Source organism: Budorcas taxicolor, chromosome 8, assembly GCF_023091745.1.
Source record: "Budorcas taxicolor isolate Tak-1 chromosome 8, Takin1.1, whole genome shotgun sequence".
Taxonomy (NCBI): Eukaryota; Metazoa; Chordata; class Mammalia; order Artiodactyla; family Bovidae; genus Budorcas; species Budorcas taxicolor.
The window spans coordinates 64,783,002-64,802,341 of NC_068917.1; the positions used below are offsets into that span (position 1 = coordinate 64,783,002).

General features: G+C 53.0%; 1 protein-coding gene across 1 annotated transcript in view; it reads right to left on the minus strand.

Moving 5' to 3' along the window:
* Positions 1-1,546: 1,546 nt before the first annotated feature.
* SHB (SH2 domain containing adaptor protein B) overlaps positions 1,547-19,340 on the minus strand; it is a 134,151-nt gene continuing 116,357 nt past the window's right edge. The window contains 1 exon segment of the mRNA XM_052645214.1: positions 1,547-1,927. Coding sequence (XP_052501174.1) covers positions 1,744-1,927 — 184 coding nt within the window. The 3' untranslated portion in view covers positions 1,547-1,743.

A 19,340-nucleotide genomic window follows, 5' to 3' on the forward strand; every position in this document is an offset into this window, starting at 1 on the left:
CAGGTGCTAAGGGAACAGCTTTGGCCATAGCCTGCTAAAATCCACCAGACACCTAAAGGGACATGGCTGGCTTCTAGTCCTGCTTTGCACTGGCTTAACGGGCAGCCAGGGCAAGTCCTCTCCTCTCATGAGGCCTCCATCTCTTATCTGAACAGTGAGTCAGGAGCATCTCGAAGGCCTGGCAGTGCTGGTGATGTTCAAGCTGAATTCAGCCCCCTCCTACTGGAGACGATGGTGACCAGACTTCCATTCCTCTTAGCCCATTGGCAGGCAGGATGACATGAGCTTGGTGAAGGTGCTGAAACTCGTGATGTATCTGGACCCCTCGCACCTCCTTCAGTAGGTGAGAGCCATGCCTTTCATGCTGTTCCACGAGCTTGTTTCTTCCATTGCTTTTAACTGTGGTATGGGGGTGGGTGGGTCAGAGGAAAAGGAAAGGTAAGAGTAACAGCAACCTCACTGTCTGCTCTGTCTTGAAGGATCTGGCTTCTGTGAAGGGCGGGGGCAAGATGGCGGTGGAGTGTGGGTGTGTGTGAAGATGCTCCTCTGTGTGGAGGTAGTGCAGATGGCCAAGAGGACTCCATGTCCCCAGAGACGTCAGGATTTGCCCTCCTCCAGGAGCAGGGTGACAGCAAGAGACAAAGAACTGGCTCCAGGGCCTCCTCTGCTTGTGGACTGTGAACTTGGACAAAGCACTCTCCTTCTCTGAGCCTCCCTATCCCCTCATGGGGTAGCACTGACCCCAGTTAACGGTGAGAGCACTTTATGAACTGCTGGGTGCTGTGCACCTGTGGGGTTAACACACACTTGCCATCACGGGGTGGCTGTATGCAGAGGGAGCGTGGATGCTGGGTCAACATTGGAGGCTACCACTGCTGGAGCCTGAATGCCCCTTCCTATAGATTGACTCTCAAGGGTGCAAAGAAAACCCCTCTGCCCTGAGCTGGGGGCTCTGCCTCCTTCCCACGTGCCCAGAGGAGTTGCACCTTGCTCTGGGAACGAAACTCACAGGTAAGCACTTAACCCCCCTCAGAGACCCACTGCAATATATTTAAAAAAAAAAAAAAGGGATAAGAATATATATTAAATGACTATTTTATTTACATACCCTATTCATAAATAATTGAATCCTTTTTTGACTGCACAACGATCCCTTGGAGATCTCCTAATGATTACACTGAGTGACTAGAAGTGGATTAGCGGGCTTACATCTGTGTGTGGTCGTGTTCTCCCACCAATGTGCTCACACGCGCGCATACACACACACACACACTGACACACACACACCAGAAGGGAGGTGGGACTCCGGGGCCTTCTGGGCTCTCAAAACATCAGCACTTGGCTCCCAGCACCAGGAGGGGCCCGGTGGGAAAAACGGGGGCCCGGTACACAGGTGTGAATTCCTGATGGCCGGAGAACAAAGAGCCGCGACCTGGAAGTTGCCGCCCCCGCCCCTCGGAGCTGCTCTCCTTTGTTCATCCTGGAAGGCATCTCTTTGGATTTGCAAATATTTTAATTCACAGAAACTCGAGGAGGGGGTTGGGGGGTGGGGGCTGGGGTGGCGCGCTGGCTGTCCTTCAGTCTTTATCCAGGCCTTCTCCAGCCCCCCGCGAGTGGCGACAGCATTCTAAGACATGCAGTGGTGTGCTAGTACCATACACACGACACAAACTGAACACGGCTGGCAATAGCGGCCGGGGGCCACCGGCTCCACGTCTGCGCCCCGGCTCGGTGGGGCGGGGCTCACAGGGTCCGCACAGCCACGGGGTAGAGGAGGGACAAGTGCTCGGCGCCTTTGATGGGCAGCTTCCTGGTGGTGTAGTAGTGGATGACCTCTGGGACACTGTCGAACGGGGGGCTGTTCTGACCCAGGACGTATTTCTCTTTGGTTTTGGCCAGTTTCATGTGCATGAAGCCCTGGTTGCTCCTGTGAACAAAGCGCAGAGGTGGTTAGGATACGCAGAATGAGGAAGTTCCGAGGCCGCCACGCTGCTCGGGGGGAGGGAGGGCCGAGGGTCCCTCAGGAGAGCAGTTCCCTGAACCAGTTTGTTATGAATTCACACTCATTACCCGAGAGGGCTCTCCCTCTGGCCAACCTCCTGTTGAGGTGTGGAAGACTCCTTGCTGCCTGGGACAGACAAGAAACAGCCCTGAGCTGCCCCTCTCCCAGCCAGGAATGGAGCCCAGGCCCAGCTGAAATGTGGCCTCACCCGAGGGCCCCTCAATCCTAGCAACAGACACGGCTGCAGGAGAGTCGTCAAAACTCAGGAGATTTTGAGGGACTTCCTCAGGAAAACAAGCGAACCCCCAAACTTGGCTCCTCTCCCTATTACTGATGCAGAGGAGAATTTAAAAAGCCTTGCCTGGCAAGCACCGTGTCAGGGGTTATCTCTCCCAATTTACAGTGTGGCAGGATGACAGGTGAATTGTTTCCAAAAAACTGATGCTCTCCTTTCAATAATACGAAGTGTCAGCAGGAAGGGGCTGCCCAGCCTGAGACTACATTTCCCAGCCTCCCTTGCACCCACTGCTGTCATGTGACTAGTTGTAGCCAATGGAATGTGGGGAGGTGTGCTCCCCAGCTTTTCCCCAACGCTGGCAATCTCCTCTTGGTGCTTCCTCTCTCTGCTCAGTAAACCCTGCCTGCCTCCTCCAAGGCCCAGCCTGAATGTCTCCTCTGCCAGGAAGTCTTCCAAGTTCCCACTGGCAGAGCTCCTTCCTTCCTCCAATGGCACCGAGGATATAATGCCTCCATCAGCACTTGCCTTCCTGAACTGTAATTACTTATCCATCTTCTCGATTCCCCTGGGAGCTCCAGAGCAGGGTGCAGGCTCTGTGCCCACCATGCTTAGCTTCTGCTGAAACGGGCAGTGGGTGGGTTCCTCGGAGATCAAAGCAGAGCCCTGAGCCCGTGACATGCATGCTGGGTGGGGTGCCACTTCTGCCTGGCCCAAGTGGACCTCTCCTACCTTCCACTGAGGACTCTGCCCACATCGGGTCACTAACCCCCAGTTAACCCACCTTTGCTTAGGCTGCCCTTTCCCTGCTCACTTAGCTCCAAGCCTGGCCTAGCCACCACACCTGTGGATGCCTGGTTTCCAAAACACAGTCCAAATTTACTGAGTCACTTAGTGAGAAAGCTAGGGCTCTGACCTCCTGTGCCTTCTCCAGAGCCCATCCTTTGTGAGCAGCCCTAGGGGCAGGCTTCCAGGAGACCAAGCCCATCCCAGGCGAGGCCAAGAGCGCTGTGTGGACACAGGTGTGCAGCCTGCAGCCCTTCTGAGCTTTGGTTCTCGTTTCAGCTGTTCCCACATCTCTTCCATCCAGGACTGGGTTCTCCTCCCTTACCAGTGCCTGCTCTATTAATGCATCAATTTGGACTCCAGGACCATTTTCAGATGGGGAGAGCAAATGCTTAATGAAGTGCAGGCACTGAGTAATACATCTGCTCATAATAATGTATTTAGAGATGTCACCCTCAGCTTAAAGGAAATCGTTCGGAGAGCAATTATGTTTCAAGAGAGAATAATTCCTGTAAAGAACTGAAATTTAAATCAAGATTTTTTAAGGCTGACAATGTTCTAATTACAGAGCCTGTGGCAAGCTCTGCTCCTCAGTGAAGGGTCATTTCACTGGAGAATTGCCTCATCTGAGAAGCAGGAGGCGCACTTGCTTAAGCCGGTGCGCGCTTTAAAATACAAGCAACTCCCTCTGAGCCCAAGACTCAGCTACCTGCTACCCACCTCCGTGGAGAGACAGCAAATCTGTGCTGGCCTAGAAGAGTCTGTAACTGCTTGAATGCAGGGCTGAAATTGTATGGCTAATAAAACTGGGGACAGTTAAGAAGCCTTGTAGTCTTGGAGGCCACGTGCTCAGTTTTACCTGAAAAAGGGGTGGGTGGGTATGGGGGCAACAGGGCTGGAGCAGAGGTGAGTGACCTGGGTAGGTGGGTGTGGCCTCGGATATGTCATGCCCTCTGCCTGGGTGATATTTTGGGCTTTGCAGCTGGTGCTGCAAAGCACAGGGTGTGTTAGATCTCAACAACTAGCTGTGAGCTGGCCTGAACGCCAAAGCTTTCATGGCATTGTGGGTATGAGGTCGCTAGGGGAACCGATTTACTATCTAAGGAGGTTAAAGAAAATAACTCATATGGGTTAACAGGATATTTTCACACCAGTTGTTCTGAAAACATTCAGTGAGGAAAGTGGGCAGGGATGCTGGCAACAGGACAGAGCCAGAAAAGGAGGCTGAAGCTCCTCTGTTCCCAGATCGAAGGCTCTCAAGTTCACCGCATACTAGGAACTCCACACTCTCAACAGACATGGGCAGGCACTGGGACCTCCCTGCAGTCCTTCCTGACTCTCCAGGCCCACTGGTTTTTCCTCTGATGCTGGTATTTCAATACATACTAGTTTATAACCCTGAGCTGGGCTATGCTGAGGGGTAGGCGGTCACAAAGTTCAGAGCTCAAGGCAGCGAACTCAGGCCTGTGACCCTGGAATCCAGGGCCTGACTGTCCCCGGCAGAGGGAGAAAGGCCCATGAGCTGGCCCTCAGGCTGGAGTCCCTGCAGGAACAGCCCTTCCCCTTGGGCTCATGCACTGCACCCTCTGGTCCTCTGGACCTCAGGCTCTCCTTGGGCCCTGCTGGGCTCTGTCTCTACCCATACTGGACACAAGGGAAGGCTAACTGCATGGCCTCTGAGGGCGCTTCTAGACCTAAGGTCCTACATTCCATGTCTATGAGCATAATCTGCTGCCCATGAGGTGAGGGCTTCCTGCAGGAAGGGATCAAGTCAGCCTCATGCCCCCTCCACTGCTGCTCTTGGCCTCCAGTCCCATTCTCACAGGGCGTTGGCCTGGATGGCTCTCAGGGCTGATGTTTCCTGGGCACTTCCTGTGAGCCAGGCCATGTGCCCAGCACTGAAGCTCCAGACAGGAGGTAGCTGACTGGGGGTCACGCAGCCATCAGCTGCTGCTGCTTCCCTCCCCAGGGGCCTTTCCCAGAACCCATGCTCCTGACCTCAGCACTGTGAGCTCCAGAAGAGGGCCCAACCTAGCCCCCAACACTCCCCGTGAGGCCAGCCAGGGGGCGAGTGAGAGGCATCAGACCCTGAGCAGGTGACTTCTTGACTGCCAGCCTCAGTTCCCATGGCACCCATCCTGCCGGTAACAGTGGATCAGAGCAGCACAGGGGCTGGCAGTAAATGGCCGTCCCGGGGACCGGGGATGGTGTGTCCTGACCAGTCGAGTCCCCAGCCACGGAGGGACCATCATAGAGTTGGTGGGCCTCGAAAGGTGAGCGGGGCTCTCTTTCTGAGACAATCTGTCAAACCCCGACTTAACACAAACGATGGGCAGAGCCTTGTCAACACACACCCAGGAGGTGTGATGCAGTGATATATCCTGATCGGTCACAAGGTCCCCACAAGTGAGATGCCACCTAACGACAGCTGAAGATTTAAAAACAGCTGCCAGGGATGATTTTAATAACTGCCAACTCAGAGGAGGAAATCCAGCACAAGATTGAAATTCTTGGAGGATGGAGGGTACATCGGATGCCCAGCATGCACGGGGATGTGTGGGGCTTTAGGAGCAAGAAGTAGCCTAGGGACCATGCATCCAGGACTGGTTCCAGGCCTGGCCACCTCCCCGTCATGGCTTCTGAGAAGACATGGGTCCCTGGGGAGCTCAGACAGGCTGCCACCTCCTGCCAAGCTCCTGCGTCAGTCCTGTCTCCTTTGATAGGACATCCTGCGAGAGCTAAGTCACAATTAGGGGTGTCTCCAGCGGGTGACCTGTCTAATGAGTCTTGTAAGGCTGGTGGAGGCTGGGGATGCTGGGGCTGTCAGGGTGTTCAGATCGCTCATTACCATCACAAAAAGCACCTCCTTGTAACCGGGATTATCAAACGTGCCTGGCGCGTCAGGCCTAATAACAGGCCCCACCTCGTCTCATAATCATGGGCTTTAATAAAACATCACTCAGCCCGCAGCTGCCGGCCCGAGCAGGGTGCGAGGCCTCACCTCACGCTTTTAGACCTAATTGCTTGATGCATATTTCATGAAGAATCTTGGGTAATAGTTATGTTAAATCGCTTCTTTTCATGATGAAATGACTTAAAAAATACTTGATATAATATTTATGTGGGAGAAGTCGAGGAAATTGTCCTTTGGGATTAGTGTGTAGGACCTGGTTACAGGAATCCACGCTCAGAGGTGTGATCCCAGGGCTACCTCTTTTGAAAGGTAGTTGGCGAGCTGCTCTCTTCATGGAGATGCTCCAGGACATTGTCCCTCAGCTCAAGAGCATCCAGGGGTGTCCTTGGGACCCTGCAGAATAAAGGCTCAACCCCACTGTGCACCGAGCTGCCGCCACAGGCTATCTCATTTAAGCCTGCAGCAAGGCTGACACTTTGCTTGGTGTAACTACCGTTGTTGACAGAGGGGGAAACCAAGGCTGAAGGAGGCTGTGTGCCTCTATGGGCACCTCGGGGCCTACATTACAGGTACTTCCTGAGGCAACGCTGCCTCAGCAAATCTGCTCTCTGACCTCCAGGGAGATGTCTACAGAGAAAAGTGTCTACAGAGAAGACACTTTTCCTCCTCATCACACCTGTGAGCAAGCCTCTCCAGAAACACTCTTGAGTGTCTGCAGAGAAGCATGCTCCACGGAGCTGCTGTGGGAGAAACCACCCAGACCTCCAGTGATGGGGGCCTTCAGGGGAAAGGCACTGGGGTGACATCTCCTGAGGACTTTGCGCGTGCAGGTTGGCCCTGCACAAGCTTTGAACTTCCTGCTTGGGGCCAGGGAGCCTGGCAGAACAAATATGTGCAACGTGATTGTCACTGCCCTTGGTCGGTGACTGGACCAACCTGTGGTTTCACAAAAAAGCTGGGAGGGCTGACATTATCTGCAAGAACACCAAGGGCCAGAGGGAGAAGCAATCTGCCTGAATTGCAGTGAGAGGACACCAGGGCTTTCTGAGTCCTTATAGCCATGTGGTGGGGTTCTCCAGCTGTGCCATGCATGGGGTGGGGGGCATGAAGGCCCCTTCCAGCTGAGACATTCTAGGGGTTGAGGGAGCTGGGGGAAGGGGTTTACGAGGTCACACGCCTTCTGAAATCGCCTTCAGGGGGACAAGCCAAAAACACATGCACCAAGTTATAGAGCACAAACATCTAAATATGAACACCACTGAGCCAAATGACTTGATTTACAACCAAATAATCAGACTTTCAATAAATGCATTGGCAGTGACTAGCCTCCCCAAGAAGCCCAGGCATTTCTCAAGCTCTAAGTTGGCGGCTCAGGGTGAGATCTTCAGTAAATCACGATGAAAAGCCATCTCCAGGGGGAAGGAGAGCCAGCCGGTGCCTTTTGCAGCAAGGGTTGTTTTGTGCCACAAAATGCAACAGGTGGGTCAGAATGAACCCATCGGGGGCAATTTTCTCAAGAGTAGACTAATAAAGTGTTAGACAGGAAGACTGCAATGATCCAGACAGCTGAGGAAGTGAGCCTCCCATCGCTGGAGGTGTGTGACTGGGAGGGTAATGATGTTTGGATGACTTTTGTAATTCCTCTGGTTGGTGTCCCTACATAGGCTTCAGCAAGAGCACACGAAAACTACAAGGGGAGATGTGGATGCAGAGCGAAGGGTGACATGTGAAATGTTTCAGAGCTTTAGGAAGAGGAAAGAGGACTTTCCTAGGGATACGAACACCCTTTAGTGTTTGAAGCACATCGGGTTGATGGTGATGGCTGGACTGAAGTCAGATGCCTGGGTTCAAACTCTGATCCCACTTATGTCATTGGCTGGGCAGGTCCGCTCTCCCTGGGCCTCAGCATGCTTGTCTGGAAAAGGTAGAGGGGGGTTCCTCCAGCGCGGAAGTTCTCAAGCCAGTGAGAGACGTCACAGGGGCGTGGGGAGCTGCACCAGCGCTGCCAGTGGCACTGGTATACTCACACAGGGATAGCCAGTTTCCGGGCTTGGGGAGAGCACAGTGGCAAAAGCAGGCTTCTTAGCATCTGTGCCAATGGGATGGACAGAAAGCATTCAGGCCTGGGGGAATGGGGTGGGGGGTGTCTCCTTCTACAGGACAAGCCCCTCTCTACCCATACTCTCCCTGGGGCACTGGTTGTCAATGGGGCAAGTTTACCTCCTTCCTGGGGGCACTTGACAATGTCTGGAGACAGGGGAGCCGCTGGCATCCCTAGGTGGAGGTCAAGGACGGTGCAGAGGACAGAGCCACAGCATAGAATAACCCAGCCCAAACTTCAACAGCGGCAACTCATGGGTCACCAGTGCCTCAAATCCTTCATCTGTGAAGTGGGGCTAACAAGAACAGATGCGAGGGAGAAGCGAGAATGTGTCTGTGAAGGAAGCAAGAACACCTGACAGAGGTTAGTCGTCCGGCTCCTCATTCAAGGGCTGAAGACGTGGCACAGAATTTGCCAAAGGGATGCAGAGGCTCCAGGCTGTCTCCAAGGACAAAGCCCGCACCGTCACTCCAACCAGCAGGTGCGGGGGAACACGAAGCACCTGAAGGCGGGTCCAGAACAGGGGTCGGGCAGGTGCTGGGCAAAGGCAGTTGTTGAGGCAAGCACCAGCTGCTGCGGAGAGGACTTGGAGGGCGCAGTGGTTTTCATAGGCAAAAGGGGAGCTGGAAACCTGAGGCTGAGCCAGGTGATGCTGAGGAGATGAGGGGAGCACTCCAGGGTGAGGAAGGTCAGACGAGGGCAAAGGGATCACTGCCTGCAGGTCCAGACGGACCCAGACCTGGGCTGAGTCTCCCAGATTGCCACTTCTGAGCTGTGCCTCTCTTGGAGCCTCAGTTTCCTCACTGGAGCTTTCACTGCCCACCCGGAAGGACTGTCCTGAGGTCCCAGCTGGGTGGGGCATGGCTTTGTTTGCACCCACACACTGCAGGAGCCCTCGTAGAAGGTGCTGCCCCGGCTGAGTGTGCCAAGTGTGCCCCGCCCTCTGCCTGGTCTGCCGTTTGTGGCCGTGTTGCCAGCGGGCCCACCTCCTCCAGCGGGGCAGCCTGCCTGGCTGAAGTGGGAGGCCTGGCTTCTGGCCCCAGCTCTGTCACCAGATGACAATGGGCATGGCGTTTACATCCCCGAGATCAATTTTCCCAAACATCGAGTGGTATTTCTCAACACTCTCAAAAGCACATTGTTACACACCAGGGTCCATATGAAAACAGAATGGGAATGATGAGGAAAAGAGCCCTCTCTGCTTAAAAAATCCTGGTCTAAGGCAGTACTGTGGGGATTGCTTTGCAGTCAACATTTCTGATGGACACAAGACACCAAGCAGAGGCTTTTGAGGCCATGTCTTTCCCTGACTTTATTTTACAGATGACATGAGACCCAGAAAGGGGTGGAGGATTGCTCCCATTCTCCAGTGAACCCAATATGGCCCCCACTTTGTGCCATCAGCCACAGGGCACTGTCCATCGCCTCTGCATGCCCTGCGAAGGCAGTGATGCTCTACAAGGTGCAGCGTGGAGGTAGGCATGCAGGGAGGGGGGGAGGCAGCAATCCACCTGAACCCCAGTTCTCACCTTTGTCCTTAAAGCACAGTGCTTACCCTCATTATCCTACAGACCCACCTCCTTTCCTGGTGGGGCTTTCCTTGCTAACTGAGCAACTGATTCATTAGCACAGCAAAGAAGGGGACGCCCACAAAGCATCTGATCCAACTCACAGTTTTACTTAAAAAAACAAGTAAAGAAGGAAAATCCAGAAAGGTCTTTAAAAACTGCAGACTAAAACAGATCTATTTGCTCAGCAGCCCTGCCTCTAACCTGAGGATCCAATCTTTCTCCCTGGAATTTCAAAGGCACACACTTGACTCTAAACCAAAGTGGCCCTGGCCAAAGGCCTTTTGCAAATCATGTGAAAGACAGTTATTGGTGGTTTTCAGTGGAAAAGCTCCCAATAAGCCTTGGGGATCTGGGCCACAGTCTCTTCATCTGTGAAATGGGGAGATCTTTATGACATTCCCTAACCTCACTGAAAGCAAGGGAAAAGAGTCCTGAGCAGGAAGTCGAGACCTGGTCCCACCCCTGGTTCCTGCCCTCTTGGGCCTTGGTTTTCCCATCTACACAACAGAGGGAGAGGCCAAGGTGATCACTGAGGTCCCACAAACTTCTAAACCTTTGAAACTTAGCACATAGAAGATGCTCACACCATGCGATCAGGAAAGAATGACTTCAGATATTAAACAAAACGATTGACCTTCACTGCAGATGCCCCAGAGTTCCAGGGCTGGAAGAGAAGTACAGGTTTCTCAAACACAGAGTTTCTTCAAACAAGCCCCGGAATGCCTACATCAAGGTCCCCGGGGATTTGCTAAGCCTGTGGCTTCCTGGACTTCTCTGGAACTAGACCACAGCCTTTAACATGCTCTTCAAGAGATTCTGATGCCCATTCAAGTCTGAGAACCACCATTCTAGTTCTTATCTGGTGAGGCAAAGTCCACCTTCACATTTCACGTCCAGCATTTTCTTTTTGCTCACCCACAGCGCTAGGCTAGCTCACTCCTTACAGGGACAACCTTTTTCGACCTTTGATGGCTCTCCCCATGAGAAAGTCCTTCTACGTTCTGAGCTGAACTGTGACTTAGCACAGTCCTGCAGGCCACGGCTGCTCCACCTGCCCTGGGAAGGCCCGCCTGAAGAGCAGGGCACACAGCAGGTAGAGACCCGAGGCTGCTCCTCTCTCCAGAGGTCCTCAGAGGGCAGAAGCTCCCATCCTTTCCCATTCTGGTCCCCCCTGCTGCTCACAATCTCTCATATGCTGGCGCTGCAACTGGACAGTGTCTCCCATGGGTCTATCCCACTTGGCTATTAGTCCAGCTGTCTGGACATGACTCCATCACCAAGTGCACACCCCAAGCCTTCGCTGAACTTCTTTCTGGTGTCTGCTGACCTCCAGAGTCCACTCTGTCTTCCTCCTCCTCCTGATCCCAAAGGATAGGATCTCATTGGCTTTAGAGTGTTAGTGGGTCAGACAACACGCACCTCTTGACCCAAACCAAAAAGGGCACCAGCCCAAGAACAAGAAGAAGCAAAAGCCCACTGGCTATAGCCACACTTGGAAGGTTTGCAAATGTAATTTTAAAAGGTCACTGTCAGCCCTTCGTAATTTGGGCTCTGGAGGACAAATCCTCTCATGTCGGGCATCCATTCTGGCAGCTTCTTGACAACCTCTGTCCACAGGGTAGAGCGTTCTCTCAAAATTAAATCGCTGGCTCTTTGCTCCCTAATGAAATTGATTTCGGCCTTGATACACAACAGAGCTTTCATTTTATTATTTGGCTAGGGTTTGACCACATTAATTACAGTTTTTTTTCAGCATGGCTGCAAGTAATTGAGTTCCAAAAAGTTACTGACTATTGGAACTGATGGCTTTTTAAAAGCATAACTACCACAGAAGTGAAACGGTCAACTCTCATTTTGTCACAGAAGATTTCTGGGGGGTAAGATTGGAACAATTCAGGACAGGAAGAAGCATTTTTCTGGTTTGAAAATCTGAACTCAAAATGGGATTGTGCTCATGTTTGGAGCCTGTTTGTGAAATGTGGGTGTGCCCGGCACACACTGCCTCACGCACCTGCCGCCCCAGTGGCTTGGTCATCACCTGTGTCAGAACGCACAAACTGCCCCAAGCTTTTAATCATTGTTATTGGCACAAGTCTACCTACCTTAGAGGACACGCTGTGGAAGCCTCTTCAAATCAGTTTCTAACACCAGGTACCAGGGATTGCAAAGTGCCTACCTGGCACTGTGTAAATGTGTTTTCCCCTGGGAGGCTGTGTTCAGCCAGGGCGGGCTATACACCTTAGTGTCAGGTGGAAATGATGGGCACACAACTACTCTGAGCAAGTTGGGGGGTGGGGAAGAATTGTGCAAGAGAGAAAGGGCCAGAAATGCAGAAAGCTGTGGGGAGAGAGAAAGAGAGCTGACCAGGACTTCAGAGTTTATAAGGCACAGCTTTGTCCACCTGGGCCAAATGTTTAGTCACCTTGACCAAGGGGGGGCTGATATGGTGGCACCACAGGGAGAGGGGACACTGCAGGGACCTCTCCTCTAATGCCAAACCTAATCGTCCTTCTACCTTGCTGTTACTTCACAATACATTATTATCCTTCTAGGCCCTGCTCACACGCCACCTCCTCCAGGAAGCCTTCCAAGATGCCACCAGTCAGACTCACTTTCTTCTTCCCTTATTTATTCCCTGCCACACTTCCCTCCACCACACCCCTCACCTATTCTTGTCCCTCTGTCTCCCTATCCAGCTGGAGGCCTGGTGCCCAGCGGGAATGCAGCAGTGACACCTAGGCAGCTGACCTGTCACCCCTGCCCTGAATGTCTGTGCTGAGAATGTGACAGGCTGATCCCCAAACCGTCTGGAGCTGTGAGCAGCATGTGGATTTTCAAAAGGAAAATAGCGGAAAAAAAAAAAAGTTCTAATTAAAGCATTTCTAATAAGCCAGCTTTGCCAAAACCAATTGTTTCTTATATTCCTCCTGGGTGAAGCAATCTTTTTTTAAAAAGGCATTAAAAGTGGCAGAAAGCACCCTAGGCTGGAAGGAGGTCGGCGGCTGCTCACTGTTGGGGGGTGGGGCGCGCTCAGCAAAGGGCGGGTTTGAGGCACAAAATGTGTGCATGTGTGAGTGTGACACACACTCAGACACAGCAAAACATCATTTTTATAGCTTTAGAATTTGAACTGTGGGAGCAAAGACGAGGGCTATAAAATCTGACATCCGATTTTATAAATCTGCCGCAAATACCAAGAACGTTTATGCAGAAAATGAGAGAAGAAAATATAGTGCTACGGGGCTTCAGAAGGGTAATAACCCTGGGATGGGAGTCGAGACATCTGGGCTCCGCCAGCAACTTGCTGCGGGACCTCGGGAAGGTCCTTTTCCCTTCCTGTGCCTGTTTCTCTCATCCGAAAGCCAGGGTCTTGACCTGGATGATTCAAGACTCTTCTGGTTGCAAGGGCCTGAGGATGTGGGGAATAGGAAACCTTGAGATTTTACTGAATGAAGCTGGGTGCTTCAAGCCCCACCAAATGCCTCAATAAGGGGGCTGGTTATATTTCCTCTGGGGACCATCCAGTTATTTACTTAGCTATTAGCAAAATAAGACCCCCAATACTTCCCTGGGGAAGGCACAAGTCTCTATAAATAACCCCACCTGCATTTATACAGCCACTCGGGGTTTACAAGATCTCCCTTCCGCTGTGTCCCTGAGCCTCAGGGGTGAGGCTCAGAGACGTGAAATAATTCGCTGAGTGACCCCCACAGCCGGTGGAAGCAGTGGGATTCAGGCCCTGGTCCCCTGGCCCCTGACTGCGTCCCTTCTCTGTCCCTTCTCTGATGGCAGGTACGAGGTCTGTTATCTGTCAACACGGCCTGGGCCTGCAGTACCCACGTGCCCTCCCAAGTTCCCAAACAAACCATTCACAGATGGCTTTTGCAAAAATATTGTTAAATAAATCCTATTAACAAGATGTTACAAATGTGACTGGAAAGAAATGTTTTTCACCATTTTGAGACCAGTGCCTCAGAAAGGAAACTGTCCCAGGGCATGAGAGGCTTCCTGGCGATGGAAGGGCAGTTGGAATGGCCCCCCCCACCCCCCGCTACAACCCCGCTCCCCCTCTGCCACCCGGCAGGCGAGCCACACGGCAGATTTATGTAGCTGATACAAGATAATTAAAAACCAGCTGGAAATGTAATCAGGGTGGCTCAGACACTGGAGATGACTAGGGAGCTCTCGGGGGAGTAAAGGGCAACGCTGTGTGCCTGGCTCGGAGGGGAGATGCGGCAGGTCAGAAAGGGAAACCCCAGCCCATCAGTGGGCACCTTGGGCGCTGCCAGGCTGGCAGGTGCTCTGGACAACGGGCTGGCAGTGTGAGTGCAGGCACCTCTTGCCTCTGGGTTTGGGGCAGCAATTGGGGCAGGGATGAAAACTCGTCCTGAGTTAGGATGAGTTTCCTGCGTTTTTCAAAACTGACAGTTCCAGGTCTGTGTTGCAGCTGACAGAGCCACCACTCACCCCCCCGTTCAGAAATCGGAACAAGGCCCCAGGCTCCTTGCTCTTTCTCATCCTCTTCAGTTCTACCAAGACACGACCTCTGTTTACTCCCACTGCCTGAGTCCTTCGCTGAACTGTTGCAGCCTCCTCGGCAGCCAGCCCTCCACCCCGACCTACCTTCCAGATTCAGCCACTGTCAGATGGGGCTTCTGAAAACCTCTATCTCTAAAGTTCACTGTTTTCATTTCGTCTCCTGCACAGAATGTTTGAGGAGCCTCTTGTTTTGCCTACAGCAGTAGCTCCTAATTGCACCATTTCCTTTAAACCTTGTAGAGAAGGCGAAAACACGCTGTCCACTAATTGAGCAGAAAGTTCATTTTCGCTCCATCACCCCTGAAAGGATGTGAAACCCTCCGTGTAGCAAGAGCAGAGATGCAGATATCCCCGTCCCCTGCTTGCTCTTTGTCTCAGGCTGACACAAATGCTGCCAAAACACAGGGCCTGGCTGAGAAGCTAGGAGGCAGACAAGCTTCTTCCTCTCTCTGGCCTTAGTTCTGCATGCCTGTTAAGGTGGCCATCATCTTCAGGAGCTGATGAGAAACTGGCAGATCAGAGAGGTAAGTGACCTACTCAAGGTCACACAGTCATCAAGAGGGCAGCCTGGATTTAGCATGGGCTCTCAGCTCTCAGTGACTTGTCTCAGTCACAGCAATGCAGGATTTTCTCAAGTGGCAGCCTGTATGAACTCTAAGATCCTATCACCATAAAGGGGAGTGGATGTGGGCATGGACAGTCAGGTAATTCTCAAGGTACTGAACCACACCAAGCTCTTTTCTCAATAACCCATAGCTGTAGCAAAGTCTGTAACAAAGACAGTGAGCTACCACTAACTTACTGCCTGCTGGGCACAGGCCAAGCACTTCACGTATATCATCTCTTAATGAGTATCTCTGTAAAACCCATTTTATAGGTGAGGAAACCGAGGCTCAGAGATGTTAAGTCCCTTTGTCCAAGACCATCCTGCTAGTAAGTGGCAGAGCTGCGGTTCAAAAGCCCGTGCCAGATTGATCCAGAGCTCACGTCTTCTGCTACACCAAGCTGTCTATTCTGGGGAGATGGGGGGGACGTTAGTGATTGGATCGACTGAAAACTGGGTTGGAAAGTAGGCAGCTTCTCTCCTGGTCTGCTGTTTCCTCAGCATGGGCAGCTCCTCACCCTACCCATCCCCAACTGTCTCAGCCCTCCTCATTCCCCAAGGCCCAGGTCAAAATCCTTCCTTGCCCCACCCTCTCCTGCCATCACTGCCTGCCTGGAATCAGCCAGCTACCTCTGTGCCAGTTTGTCTGACCCCTGCCTCTCTTTCTTTGGTATCCCCCTCTTCCAGCCCCCACACCCACCTGGCAGCTCACAGAGGTACAGAGTAAGGGGGTCGTGGGGGCAAACAGCCAGGAAACTAGGGCCCCGGTCATCAGAGCTGGGCAGTGCCCTGGGCGGTACATACCTGCCTTCCTTGAAGCCCTCAGGGGTAGGCTAGGGAGGAGGGCATGTGGTGACAGAGTCCCACATTCTGGGGCAGGAGGTCATGCTGGGTAGGGAAGCCCACAGTGGCTGGGAAGCCTCCACTGTGGTCTGGGACACCACCCTGGGGGGTGAGACTACCCTGGGGGCTCGCCCAGGGGAGCAGCCACTGTGGGGCTAAGAGAATGAAGCCTCAGACGCCCACTCAACCAGGGGTGCTCAGACGGCAGAAGGAAGTGACGTCCGTGCTCCCTCTGATGATCGAAGGGTGAGCAGTCTTTCCGCGTTCCCCCACCTCTCCCCACCCCACAAACTGTTATTATTTCTTGCTCCTGGCTGTCAGCAGCAACAAACTAAGATTAATCACTTGCCTGCCTGCCTAGACCCAGACATGCCTACTGTTTGAAAACTCTCTCCTTTACCATATAAATCAATGAGGGGAGAGAAGAAAGAAAAACAACCCTAACAGAAATGCGCCCCCAGCATCCCTGGAACATAGCCCATCACCTCCTCTGGCCCCGCCACACGCACCGCCCTCCCGGGGAGCATCTGTTGGATGAAGACTGGCTGCCCAGCGGTCAGCACAACCTCCCAGCTCCAGGCAGGAACCTGAAGGGCCTCGTTTGGCAATCAGACCAGGAGGCATTTTCTTGATAAATCGTCCCGCCCCCTCCTCCCCACCTGAAGAAGGAGGTGGGGCCTTCCCACTGTCCTTAGGACAGAGCAGAAAGAGAAAAGCTTGTCCTGACCATGAAGAGAGACCTTGACCTGGACGCAAATTTACGAATCAAACGCTGGACCCTCTTTCTATGGGCACTGGGGGTGGGGACAAAGACACCGGCGCAAGTCATCCAGAGGCAGCTACAGCCCAGACACACCCCCAGGGTGTGTGACCCGGTGCACCCTTGTCACCATGCTGGCTCCGTGGCCATTCCTAAAGGCTCTGGGAAGGCTGGGAGGAGTGGAGACCGGCATATGCCGAGTACTTGCTGTGGGCCGGACCTGCTGGGCTGTGTTAATTTTTACAAGAACGTCACGAGAGTGGCCTACACAGCTTTCCAAGTGATGATCAGGGAGGTAAATTCATGTGGCTAGAACCACAGAGAAGTTAAGAGTGGAGCAAGGATTCGAACCCACGTATCTCACTGGTTGCAGAGCCCACGCTTTTCACTCTACATCTTCACTTTTTTAAAAAAGCAAATCTTGGCCACACTATGCAGCATGTGCGGAGAAGGCAGTGGCGCCCCCTCCAGGACTCTTGCCTGGAGAATCCCATGGGCGGAGGAGCCTGGTGGGCTGCAGTCCATGGGGTCGCTAAGAGTCAGACATGACTGAGCGACTCCACTTTCACTTTTCACTTTCATGCACTGCAGAAGGAAATGGCAACCCACTCCAGTGCTCTTGCCTGGAGAATCCCAGGGACAGGGGAGCCTGGTGGGCTGCCGTCTATGGGGTCGCACAGAGTCGGACACGACTGAAGTGACTTAGCAAGCAGCAGCAGCAGCAGCAGCAGCAGCAGCAGCAGCAGCAGCATGCAACATGTGGGATCTTAGTTTCTGACCAGGGATTGAACCCGAGCCCCTTGCATTGGGAGTGCAGAATCTTAACCATTGGACTGCTGGGAAGTCCCTCCCTCTACATCTTTAAAAGTGACCTCCCCCGGGACTCCCACCCACTTCTTGGACTGTGCTAGCTTTGGTGGCATGTCTGTGGACATGCGAGGGCACAGGGAGGCAGTGATGCTCCACTCGACACGCGGTTCATGAATGGTTCTAGAGCACGGCTCTGGGGACATGACTGCAACCCTGCTCAAAACCCTCAGGAATGTTCCCTGATGCACAGGATAGAGCCCCAATTCCTCAGCTGGATGATCAGTGCCGCCTTTCTCCTTGGCTCCCGCCAATGTTACTTGCTATTCTTACCAAGCTCTGCATTTTCCTGTCTCTGTGCCATCTTCTCTGCCTGGCTATCTTCTCCGCCCTGTCCACAGTCTAAGACCTGCCCAGCCTTCCAACACCCCCTCTTCTTGTTCCTTCCCTCTTGCACGGACCTGAGCACTTTCTGCCTTGAAAAGTGAAAAAGTGAAAGTGTTAGTCACTCAGTTGTGTCTGACTCTTTGCAACCTTATGGACTGTAGCCCGCCAAGCTCCTCTGCCCATGGAATTCTTCAGGCAAGAATACTGGAGTGGGTAGCCGTTCCCTTCTCCAGGGGGTCTTCCAGACCCAGGGATTAAGCCCGGGTCTCCTACCGTCTGAGCCATCAGGGGAAGCCCACTTTCTGCCTTAGGTAGCCTTAAACATGTTCTGTGAGTATTTGAGTTACCAGTGTAAATGCCACTTCTTCCCCACTTGGGCTATGAACTCCTGGAGACTAGAGCCCAGTAATTGACAAGAAGCTGAAGGGACAGAGCTTATGGGCCGAGGAAGACTCTTGAGAGATCGGGGCTGAGTTGCAATCTGATGGAAAGGTCAGAAATGTCTCTTGAGAACGGAATCTGGGCCACATTTGCAAGGTTGTTGTGCAGTTTGCCTGTGGGGATTTGAAAGCTGAAGGCACCTTTCGAGGCCTCCCTGGGGCTGTGTACCCTACTGGGGATGGCAGCTCAGGGCCTAAAGAGAGCTGGGCTGGGCCCAGGTCAAAGCAGCAGGGGCATCTCTGTGAGGCCAGGAGGGTCACTCTGTCTGTCCCCTTCCCAAGCATACGAGGAGGCCCTGGTGCTCTCCCTACCTCCCAGCTGAAAACCCTCCAGTCTTTGAAGTCCTGTTTCCCTCATCTTGTCCAGATTCCTTTCCAAAAACTCATGAAACTAGAACTTGCAAAGAGTCATTCATAGTCCAAAGTGCCTAAAGAACCTTTTTAATGAGTTTTTTTTTTTTAATCCCTTTCTCCCACTGCTTGCCTTTCCAGACAGGAAACTGTGTAAGAGGGTGATGTTTTCTTGCCAGCTTCTAAGAGCTCAACCTTTTGCTTTCCTGAGGCTACAGTGAGTGTACCAGGGGTCAATGGTGTGTGCTGGGGGGTCAATGGTGTGTGCTGGCGGCCAATGGCCCAGTGCCCTGCTGGGTCAGGCTGGAGATGGGAAGACGGAGAGTTCTGCAGAAGGGGTTGAGGACAGTGTTGAAAAGTGACGAGGCAGGACCTCTGTGAGACTGCTTCATGGTGGGGGCTGCTGCTGTGGAGGGATGTGAGAAAATGAGGCAGGCACCGTCTTGGATTACCATGGGTGCAGGGAAAGGTTTTTGGTGAAGGGACAGGTGGGTGGCTGCTTGGCCTGGTCCAGGGATCTGACTGGTCCCCACAATGGGATGCAGACACCATCTCTATTGACTGTGTGGTCACTTGTAGCTGGGTAGCTGGGTTGGTCGTGAGTCCCCTCCGGGTCTCAGCCTCCCTGGCCACAAAGCCAAGGGACTGGACCAGCTGGGCATCTAAGGTCACTAGAGGTTCGACATTGATGACGAGGGTGGTGATATCTACCCTGACCACCCCGTGGGGCTGTCCTGACATCAACCTGCAGGTTTTCTAAATTGTGAAGTACTGCGAGTACTCAGGGTGGAAGTGAGGTTTAAGCATACAGATGGATGCCTGAGGGTGGCCCCATCACTAAGAACTGAGTATCAGCTCCTCTGTGGGGCTTGAGCCCTGCCTAGGCTCTTCTGCATCTCCAGGGCTTTGCCTAGAGTGTCCCTTCTACCTGAGATGCCCACCAACTGTCCCTTCCTAGGGAATACCTACCCTCTCCTTAAGGTTCAATGTACCTCTGCCC